Source organism: Bubalus bubalis, chromosome 9 (assembly GCF_019923935.1).
Source record: "Bubalus bubalis isolate 160015118507 breed Murrah chromosome 9, NDDB_SH_1, whole genome shotgun sequence".
NCBI classification, from domain to species: Eukaryota; Metazoa; Chordata; class Mammalia; order Artiodactyla; family Bovidae; genus Bubalus; species Bubalus bubalis.
In genome coordinates this window covers 104,552,893-104,563,784 of record NC_059165.1, presented here as the reverse complement: position 1 = coordinate 104,563,784, position 10,892 = coordinate 104,552,893, and the positions used below count along the sequence as shown (strand labels likewise).

At 55.4% G+C, this 10,892-nt stretch overlaps 1 protein-coding gene across 1 annotated transcript; it reads right to left on the bottom strand.

Moving 5' to 3' along the window:
* Positions 1 to 219: 219 nt before the first annotated feature.
* On the bottom strand, positions 220 to 10,360 carry DDA1 (DET1 and DDB1 associated 1). Its single transcript, XM_006057895.4, has 5 exons — positions 10,205 to 10,360; positions 2,947 to 3,027; positions 2,671 to 2,722; positions 1,897 to 1,958; positions 220 to 919 (listed from the first exon to the last, which is right to left on the bottom strand). The coding sequence occupies exons 1-5, from the start codon at positions 10,205 to 10,207 to the stop codon at positions 809 to 811; spliced, it is 309 nt and encodes a 102-aa protein (XP_006057957.1). The 5' UTR covers positions 10,208 to 10,360; the 3' UTR covers positions 220 to 808.
* Between the last annotated feature and the right edge of the window lie 532 nt (positions 10,361 to 10,892).

Sequence of the window (10,892 nt, the reverse complement as noted above, 5' to 3'; positions counted from 1 at the left end):
TCCTGGTCCTTGGGGACACTGTGATGCGGGTGAGGCCGAGGGGAGGGTCCAGGCAGGTCTTGACTCTGAGCAAGATGGCCAAGCAGGCCCAACAGAGGATCCAGCTGGTTCTGGGGCCCCAGTGTCTGGAGGCCCCTCTTGGCTCCTCTTGGTGACGATGGGACGACTCTCAGGGGCTCTGTCCTCTGGTGCCGAGGCACGCCGAGCAAAGACGCAAGGTCGGGTAGGAAAGATCCTTTTATTGGGGTGGACATGGAGCACGCACTAGTCCATGATAAAATGACTTAAGAGAAAGATCCAGAAGGGCTGACTTCTCCCCCTTACTCGAGCTCAGAGCAAGGTCTGGGCACAGAATAGGTCCCGGTGGAACTCGAGACAAGGCAAAGTCTTTACGGCCCGGACCAGGAGGTGGGCGCTGGGAGAAGGGCCCCCACCCTTGCCGGCCGGCCGCAGGGGGGTCCCGGCTCTGGACCCTTGTAGACACGCTCCAGTTTTCCAGAGGAGAACTGGGGGGCAAGAGGAGGAAGGGGAACGGGGCAGGGGGAGGTGAGTAACAACGTTTTTGTTTTTGTTTTAAAGCGTCTACCAACATCACACTACTGGGTCTGGCGTCCCCTGTAACCATCGCTTGGTGCGTTTTACAGCATAAATAAAAACTCAAGGAAAATAAATACATTGGCTCCTATGAGGTTGGAAGTGGTGTGGAAGGGGTATGGGTGGGCCGGCGGAGGCGGGGGCGGGGGTGCTTACACAAGGCAGGTGGGCAAGGAGCAGACAAGACGGGAGGCGCCTGAGGGGGGCGTGAGTCTTAAGTGTCCTCGTGCATGTCCGGGCTGTCGGTCCGCGCGACCTTGCGGGGCGGCGCCGAGCTCTCGCCCTCTAGCTCCACTTGCTCCTGGTCTCTCTTCTTGGCGGCATTCTGGGGGGCAGGGGAGCAGAGCAGCCGTGAGCTTCCCCATGGGGGAGCACCTAAAATCTGAGGCTGCTTCTGCAGCTCCAGGGCTCCAGTGCCTCCCTGAGCTGGGCCTGGGCTGATCCAGGGCCCCTGGCCAGGCAGACCCTTCTGTCCCCTGAACCTGCCCTGCCGAGCCACTGGGGACCCCAGCCTGTGACAGGCGCGTCATGGAGTCATCACGACATCTCAGTGAACCCCCACGTGGCCCATTTCTCAGACAGAGATGCCACCCGCTGTGCCGGAGGGTGAAGGGCACTCAAGAGCCGCCTGGGGAGGCTCCTGAACTGCCACAGAAAGGGAAAGTGTGCTGACTTGGGAAAAGTTCCTTCCCTCACTGGTGGGGAGCAAGGCTTGTGGAGCCCGGGGGCTGGGGTGTTCCGAGCAGTCACTGCATCATGGGGTCCCCTTCAACCTGGCCCAGAGCAGGTCACTGTCCAGTGGTAAGCATTAGAGGAAATAAGACCACCTGACCATGTGGCAAAACTACACAGGCAGATTTTCAAGAGAGCAAAAAAAAATCCTGTCCGAAAGATGGCCCTTTGTGGGGAAGATGACTTTTCACCTCAGCTACACACCCCAGTGGGGCCTGAATTTCTTAATCACGTGAGCCTTTCATCATTGAATGAAGATTAAGTAACAGCACCCACGTCCACCTGCCACCAGGGCCGTGCTCCCCACACCCTCTGGGGAGCCAGGCCTCTCAGCACAGCTTACCAAGCCCCTGCCTGTCCCCGGGCACCAGAGCCCCATGGCCTCGGCACAGCCCTTCTCTCCTCTAGAGCATTCTTCCCTCCCCTGGATCATCTGGCAAACTCCTACCTAGCCCGCGCGGCCACCTGAACACTCAGTCTCCCAGCCACCAGCGCTGCTCCCCAACTCACAGCCCCTGCTGGGCACTGCGTCCCTCCCCGAGGCCCAGCACCCAACCCCACGTGCTTTACCTTTTTGTCCCATTGCTGATGTAGGTAGCGCAAAAGAATGTTTGTTTTCTCTGTCACGATGACTGAGGAGGAAAGACAGACAAAGCTGTAGGGAGAAGCTGGCCACCCCAGCTGGCACCGCCTTCCCTTACATGGCCTCTGGGCTGTCACTGCTCTGGGTGGACTCTCTGGGACTCAAGTCACATGCCCAACCCAGGAGCAGATTCCTAGAAGCCAAACAGCCCCCGAACTGAGCACTGCCACTACCAGCAGCCCGAGCCGGCTGCCGCGGCGGGTCCCGGCTTCCCAGGTGGAGGCCGAGTCCGAAGCGGAGCTCGGATTCCACCCTCAGGCAGGGAACGAGCCCCGGCCTGCCAGCTCCTATTTGCCCAGACAGACCAGGAGCACAGATCCACGTGACTGAGCCCCAGTGACTGCAGAGTGAGTGGAGAAAGGTCCGGGGTTCTTTTTCACAGTTAAAAGAACACACCAGGACCACAACAAATAACCGTGAGATCCCCCTGTTCTGCGGGCTCCAGGCTTCTCCCTGCAGGTCCCTCTTCCAGACACTCCCTCCCCAGGCTGCCCACCTGGAGGGAGCCAGGCGGGGCCCATCTGACTCGATGGGGTCAGACTGTAGATGCAGGTGGGGAGATCAGGAGGGTCCCAGGGCAAGGCAGGCTTCCGGCTGCTCCCAAGGGCTGGGAGTGGCCCAGCTTCCTACAGTCCCCTCTTGTACCACCCCACAGCCTTTCCCCTCACCAGCCGGGATGGCACAGGACAGTGGCCACTTACTCTGTTCAGACGGGTACTCCCTAGTGGGCAGGTAGACTGAGGGACGTCGGTTCTGCAAGAGGGGTGGGAAGGCATGGATTAGGAGAGTGGGCGGGTCTTCGGTCCCCACACACCTCAACTTGGCACCCTCACTCCCAGGCAGATTAAAAGACATGCAAGGATTTCGAGTGGGGCTGGGCTTGAAGCTCGGCCTCTGTTCCAGACAAGACTCTGACCCTCGGGCTGCACGTCACCCCGACCCTATCCCTCGAGGCAGCTTATGGCCTACGTACTCACCGAGGCTTTGCACACAGAGTCGGCATGAAATCTACTAAAATTGCTTTTGTTGTAGACAGGCAGTCCTTTCAGAAAATCTGCCTGGAAGACAGGAAGATGGTGAGTGAGAAACCGGGTGGCAGGCTGGGCTGCCCCCAGAGCACCCGGGGCAGGGCGGGCTACCAGACAGCTTCTGCTTCCTTCTTTCTGTCCTATCGGTCACATTTTCTAGAACTCGCCCTTGGGCTGGCCACCTGATGTGTCTACTCTTAGGAGTAAACAACCCCGGGGTTAGGGCTCGTTCTCCCATGAAAGTGAAAGTGTTAGCTGCTCAGTTGTGGCTGACTCTTTTGCGACCGCATGGACTGTAGCCTGCCAGGCTCCTCTGTCCATGGAATTCTCCAGACAAGAATATTGGAGTGGGTTGCCATTTCCTTCTCTGGGGGACCACCAGCCCAGGGGTTGAACCCAGGTCTCTCGCACTGCAGGCAGATTCTTTACCATCTGAGCTACTAGGAATGCCCAGTCCTCACACCAGCCCCGTCACTGTGCGACCCCACGGACTATACAGTCCACAGAATTCTCCAGGCCAGAATACTGGAGTGGGTAGCCCTTCCCTTCTCCAGGGAATCTTCCCAACTCAGGGATCAAACCCAGGTTTCTTGCATTGCAGGTGGATTCTTTACCATCTGATCCACAAAGGAAGCCCAAGAATACTGGAGTGGGTAGCCTATCCCTTCTCCAGCAGATCTTCCCGACCCAGGAATCGAACCAGGGTCTCCTGCATTGCAGGCGGATTCTTTACCAACTGAGCTATCAGGGAAGCCCAAGAGGTGTGGGGAAATTGAGGCTCAAAAAGGAACAGACACTTATGTCAAGTCAGGAGTGAGCAGCGGGGTGGGGAACTGGTCCCAGGCCATCCGACTGCAGACCTGCCTTCTGTGCTTGTTGAAGATAAAACTCCTGGTCTTATCTCCATTTAGGCATCTCTGATAGAGTCCTGGGATGGAGAGAGACTTGTCTGCCCTAAGACACCCTGTGACAATGCACGGAGCCGGGGGAGCAGGAGCCTGGGCGAAGGGGAAAGGGCAGCTGGGACTCAGGGGCTGCATGCACACAGGACCCGGACAGAGCCCAGGGTCAACCAAGCTTCCAAGTCTTGTGAAAACTCAGAAACCTAAGTTTCAGTCTGTCAGTGCTAGCTTTTTAAACCTGGTTGAGCTCTTTTCTTTGTTATGACCAGTGCATTTCTCAAGAAAATGCACTGGTCATAACAAACACCCTCTTCCAACAACACAAGAGAAGACGCTATATGGGGACATCACCAGATGGTCAACACCAAAATCAGATTGATTATATTCTTTGCAGCCAAAGATGGAGAAGCTCTATACAGTCAGCAAAAACAAGACCAGGAGCTGACTGTGGCTCAGACCATGAACTCCTTATTGCCAAATTCAGACTTAAATTGAAGAAAGTAGGGAAAACCACTAGACCATTCAGGTATGACCTAAATCAAATCCCTTATGATTATACAGTGGAAGTGAGAAATAGATTTAAGGGCCTAGATCTGATAGACAGAGTGCCTGATGAACTATGGATGGAGGTTCGTGACATTGTACAGGAGCCAAGGATCAAGACCATCCCCATGGAAAAGAAAAGCAAAAAAACAAAATGGCTGTCTGAGGAGGCCTTACAAATAGCTGTGAAAAGAAGAGAAGCGAAAAGCAAAAGAGAAAAGGAAAGATATAAGCATCTGAATGCAGAGTTCCAAAAAATAGCAAGAAGAGATAAGAAAGCCTTCTTCAGCGATCAATGCAAAGAAATAGAGGAAAACAACAGAATGGGAAAGACTAGGGATCTCTTAAAGAAAATTAGAGATACCAAGGGAATATTTCATGCAAAGATGGGCTCGATAAAGGACAGAAATGGTATGGACCTAACAGAAGCAGAAGATATTAAGAAAAGATGGCAAGAATACACAGAAAATTGTACAAAAAAGACCTTCACGACCCCGATAATCACGATGGTGTGATCACCGACCTAGAGCCAGACATCCTGGAATGTGAACTCAAGTGGGCCTTAGAAAGCATCACTATGAACAAATCTAGTGGAGGTGATGGAATTCCAGTTGAGCTATTCCAAATCCTGAAAGATGATGCTGTGAAAGTGCTGCACTCAATATGCCAGCAAATTTGGAAAACTCAGCAGTGGCCACAGGACTGGAAAAGGTCAGTTTTCATTCCAATCCCAAAGAAAGGCAATGCCAAAGAATGCTCAAACTACCGCACAATTGCACTCATCTCACACGCTAGTAAAGTAATGCTCAAAATTCTCCAAGCCAGGCTTCAGCAATATGTGAACCATGAACTTCCTGATGTTCAAGCTGGTTTTAGAAAAGGCAGAGGAACCAGAGATCAAATTGCCAACATCCGCTGGAGAATCGAAAAAGCAAGAGTGTTCCAGAAAAACATCTATTTCTGCTTTATTGACTATGCCAAAGCCTTTGACTGTGTGGATCACAATAAACTGTGGAAAATTCTGAAAGAGATGGGAATACCAGACCACCTGATCTGCCTCTTGAGAAATCTGTATGCAGGTCAGGAAGCAACAGTTAGAACTGGACATGGAACAACAGACGGGTTCCAAAGAGGAAAAGGAGTACATCAAGGCTGTATATTGTCACCCTGTTTATTTAACCTATATGCAGAGTACATCATGAGAAACACTGGACTGGAAGAAACACAAGCTGGAATCAAGGTTGCCGGGAGAAATATCAATAACCTCAGATATGCAGATGACACCACCCTTCTGGCAGAAAGTGAAGAGGAACTAAAAAGCCTCTTGATGAAAGTGAAAGTGGAGAGTGAAAAAGTTGGCTTAAAGCTCAACATTCAGAAAACAAAGATCATGGCATCTGGTCCCACCACTTCATGGGAAATAGATGGGGAAACAGTGGAAACAGTGTCAGACTTTATTTTTGGGGGCTCCAAAATCACTGCAGATGGTGACTGCAGCCATGAAATTAAAAGACGCTTACTCCTTGGAAGGAAAGTTATGACCAACCTAGATAGCATATTCAAAAGCAGAGACATTACTTTGCCAACAAAGGTCCGTCTAGTCAAGGCTATGGTTTTTCCTGTGGTCATGTATGGATGTGAGAGTTGGACTGTGAAGAACACTGAGCGCTCAAGAATTGATGCTTCTGAACTGTGGTGTTGGAGAAGACTCTTGAGAGTCCCTGGGACTGCAAGGAGATCCAACCAGTCCATTCTGAAGGAGATCAGCCCTGGGATTTCTTTGGAAGGACTGATGCTAAAGCTGAAACTCCAGTACTTTGGCCACCTCATGCGAAGAGTTGACTCATTGGAAAAGACTCTGATGCTGGGAGGGATTGGGGGCAGGAGGAGAAGGGGACAACAGAGGATGAGATGGCTGGATGGCATCACTGACTTGATGGACGTGAGTCTGGGTGAACTCCGTGAGTTGGTGATGGACAGGGAGGCCTGGCGTGCTGCGATTCATGGGGTCACAAAGAGTCGGACACGACTGAGCGACTGATCTGATCTGATCTGAGCTCTTCGTCAAACACTGTGGGGACAGCGGTCAGTTCGAGAGCTGCTCCTGGGGTCCCCACATCCAAAGGCTGCTTTGTGAGGGAAGAATGCCTTGGGGGAGGAGGGTGGGCAGAAGCCTAAAGGGAGCAGGTTGGCCACCCCTGCCCCCTCACACCCCACTGCCTGGGGCAGGGGCTCAGGCGCCAGAAGCTTTAGGTCTGCAAGGTGCCAGGGAGCCAGCAACGGCATTCACCCATGGCCCTGACTCGTGGAAAGTCCTTTTTCCCTGGCATGCTGGCACCAGCTGTGTGCTGCGGAAGGGGAAGACCCTGACTCTGGGTGGGGGTCAGGTCGCTGGCCACAAGATGTGAGGAACAAAGGCCAACAGAAGCTGTGTCCGCCTCAGAAAACTGAGGCACAAGAGCCTTGGGGAGGAACGACAGCTGAGAGCCTGGGGCAGTGACTGATGTCCAGCAGAGCAGGACAGCAACACTGCCTTCAGGCCTGGAGGGGCACAGAGGGGGAGGACCAGGGCCCCCCCAAGCTGGAAGCATCCCCTCATACAGTCGAGGAAACTGAGGCAGAAAGCTCACGTGACACTCGTCAGAAGTCCCCCAGCCCCAAAGGGAAACAAGAAGCTGGCTGAATCCAGGTCTGCCCAGTCTTGGAGGTAAGCTCCTGTTCCCGTGACGCCAGTGCCCCCACTTCCCTGTCTAAAAGCCAAGGCTCAGAGCCTGCAGGCCACGTGAACCTTCCCTCGGGTGTTCCGCTGCCGCGCCTGTCCCCTGCGGGTTGCGCCCTCAGGGAAGCCGCCGTTAGGGGATCACCCATCCCCCTCTGGGGCAGGCAGGAACAGGGTTTTTCACCTCGTGGGACCAACCTCTCTCTCTGCTGGGCCTAAGCAAGATGGCAGCAGGACGAGCCTCCTGCTCCCACCCAGGAGGCGGCCCTCATATGTGAGTGACCTACTGCCCCGAAGTCAGCGCAGAGCCCCTCACATGTGCCTTCCCTGTCCCAGGACCCCTGCCTCAGCTCAGTTCCAGACCATGGGATCTGCTTCATCCATCTGGCAGGCTTTTCTCGGGACCCAGGCATGTGGCGGGCCCCACGCCAGGCACGAGGGCACTGCGGGGAGCCACAGCAGTCCTACCCCCGGCCCCTGGGAACAGCCAGTGCATGGGGACAAGGGTGTGGATCAAAGAGCGTGTGGTGAAAGCCGAGTGGCCACAAGGACAGGGCACCACGAGGTGCCATGTGAGGCCCATGACAGCAGCGGAGGGGGTGGGGAGGAGGCCCAGATGCAGTGATGCAGGCCTGTGACCTAAAAGGAGAGGACGGGGTCCCCCTCCACAGCCCTGGCGGGGCTTGGCCCATGCCAGCCTGCTGCCACACCCCTCCCCAGCCTCAGGCACCCTCCACCAATGCCCCTCCGTTTTCCACAGGGGAACACCCACCAACCTCTCCAGCCAGCTCAAACCCCGCCTCCCCCTTACCTCTCCCCACACCTCGGGAGCCATGCTCACGCCCACCCCAACGAGGCCATCTGTTTACACACCCAGCTCCTTCATGGACTGTCCCCTCCCTGAGGCAGAGGGCAGGGTTGGCTCAACCCTGGGCCCCTGACAGGGCTCACATGCGGCCGGGTGGCAGAGTGGTGAGAGGCTCCGGAGCCTCAGGCTTGCACTGAATGCTGGACGGGCCTCTCCCTGGCTGTGTGACCTGGGGCGGGTGAACTCCCAGCCTGGCTGTTCCTGCTGTGAACCAGGGTTGTTCTGAGCTCCAGTAAGACAACATGGAGAAATAGCTTTATCCAGAGCAGCCCTGAGGTGGTAGCATCAACTGAGCATTATTTGCAGCAGTGCGTCTGTGCTGAATAAATTAATGCAGACGGGATGGCCTGTACTTCCTGTTAGCTGAGCAGGAAAATGAAGCCTCAGACACAGGGAGAAATCCTCACCTCAGCAAGACAAATCCCAGCTACAGCTGGGCCCAGAAGCTGTCCACTGCTTCAGCAAACACTCACTGAGTATCTGTGTGCCAGTCCCTGTGCAGGCAGCCTGCCAGTGACCCAACCAAAGCAAGATGAGGAAAAGAAATGGTGTGCAGAAAAGAGAGACACGGGGGTCTCCTGCAGTCAGAAAGGGGCCCTCTAGCGGATGATATTCCTGGGAGGATGAGAATTCCAGGCAGAAGGAGTAACAGGCGCAAAGCCCCTGGGGTGGCAGGGACTTGGAATGTGAAGATGTGAAAACAAGGCCACAGTGGCTGGAGCTAACGGGGAAAGGGGTGAAGTGGGTACAGATGAGGCCACAGAAGTAAGCAGGGGGGACTTTGGAGGCTGAGCGGGGAGGTGGGTTTCATTGGGGTGACAGCAGGAAGCTCCCGGAATGTTTTGTAAGCGAGATGGTGGTATTATCTGACTGACATCTTTAAAAGCGCCCTCTGGTTCTTGGTGCATTACAGACTGCCAGTGGGGCAGGATGGAGGCAAGGACACCAGGTAGGAGGCTGGAGCAGGCGTTCAGGCGGGAGGAGGCAGTGCCTGGCCCAGGGTGGGGAGCTGTGGACAGATTCAGAATTTGTTCTGGAGGCTGAGCCAACAGAACCCTCTTTAGGGACTGAACGCAGGCAGTAAGGTTGCAGCGAGCAATCGAAGATAACTCCCAGGCTTGGGGACCTACCTGCTAGGAGCCAACTTACCACTTTCCCATACTCTTCCTGACAAGAAGTCATGACATCCTAAGGACTACACCTTTGTGGGCTGGGACTCTGAGTCCAGGGATAGTGCTATTTGATTTGCCCTGACAAAAGCTTCCACCACCTCTGTCAGCCCTGGGGATGCCAAATAGTGGGGGGAATGGAGGGGACTTCAGCCCAACTCTAAGGCTGGGTCCCACTTCACAAGTGAAAAGACTGAACCCCAGAGAACCACCAGACACAAACCCCAGGATGACTGAGTGGCCCAAGGGGGATTTTAACCTCCCAACTACACGCTGGCATCATCCCCACTTCAAGATGAGGAGACAGCTGGGAGAGAAAGTCACCATCCCCGAGTCACCCAGCTTATCTGCTGAGCGTTTACTGTCCCAAGCCCTTTAAGACGTCAGTTCCCTAAATTATCACAACCCGATGAGGTCTGGACTACTGCTACCCCCATTTAGCAGGGAAAGGGCCTGGTGATTGGAGAGATAAAGTTGCTCCCTCTTCCAGCTGGTCGGGGCCGGAATGTCGGGGGTGGGGTTAGGGCTCTGAGGGACCAGGGCAGTTCGCGATGTCGCACTTCCTTCCGCGACAAAGCCCCGCATGTCACTATGTCAAGCCCCCTCCCCGCCTCGAGGCTCAGGCCGGCCTCCCAAACCCTCCCGAACTGAAAAGGCCCAGGCCCGAGGCGCGGAATACTAGGCCCGAGTTCGGGGGCCTGGGGGACCCCATCCCCATCCACCAGGCGATTTCCGGGGGGACCCGCGACCCGGAAATGAATGAGTTGTCAGGGCCTGGAAGCCTAAAAAAGGTCAGGGGTCGAAGATGGAGCCAGGGTGGGGTAAGCAGGAAGCTCACAGCAGGGTCCGGGGGGATCGAAGGTCACAGGTCAGATGGAGGGGCGGGGTCGGGCCCGAGGGGGCCGGGTAGGGCGGTGAGGGGCCTCAGGGATTACTGGAAGTGGGTGGGCCCGCGGCGCCATTTTGTCGAGCGGAGGGGGAATACGGCCCTGCCGGCCACTCTCACCATCTTCTGTTTCCTCAGTCACCGCCTCAGCCACCGCCTCAGCCGCCGCCACCGCCACCACAGCCGCCTTCTTAGCCGCCGCCGCACAGTAACTTCCAGCCACTGCGCAGCCTAAACTGATGGTGCGACCGCCCTTCCATCATTGGTCTGCCCTCTGGCTCCGCCTCCAAGTTACGCGGTCTTTGCGCCCCCCCATTGGCCAGATCCGGCCAAACCACGCGCCCATTGGTCGTCACGCCTCCTCCTTCGTGGTCAAGTTACGTTGAGAGAGCAAAACCCCGCCCGAGACTTGCAAGCTGTGAGCGGTGAAATCGGAAATGGGTGGAGGCCGGGGTCCCCAAAGCCCCTTGGGATTTGTAGTCCGCAATACCTGGAGGTCCCGCCGCTCTCTAACATTTGCTACGCTTTTTCATATGGTGGTTCATGGGATTCTCACAGCAGCCCTGGAAGGATGGGCACCCGCCGTAGCACTCCCAGTCTCTTCCCCAGGGTTCCAACCTTTTAGGTTTCAGCATATCTAAACTGGAATGTGAAGTCAAGTGGGCCTTAGAAAGCGTCACTACGAACAAAGCTAGTGGAGGTGATGGAATTCCAGTTGAGCTATTCCAAATCCTGAAAGATGATGCTGTGAAAGTGCTGCACTCAATATGCCAGCAAATTTGGAAAACTCAGCAGTGGCCACAGGACT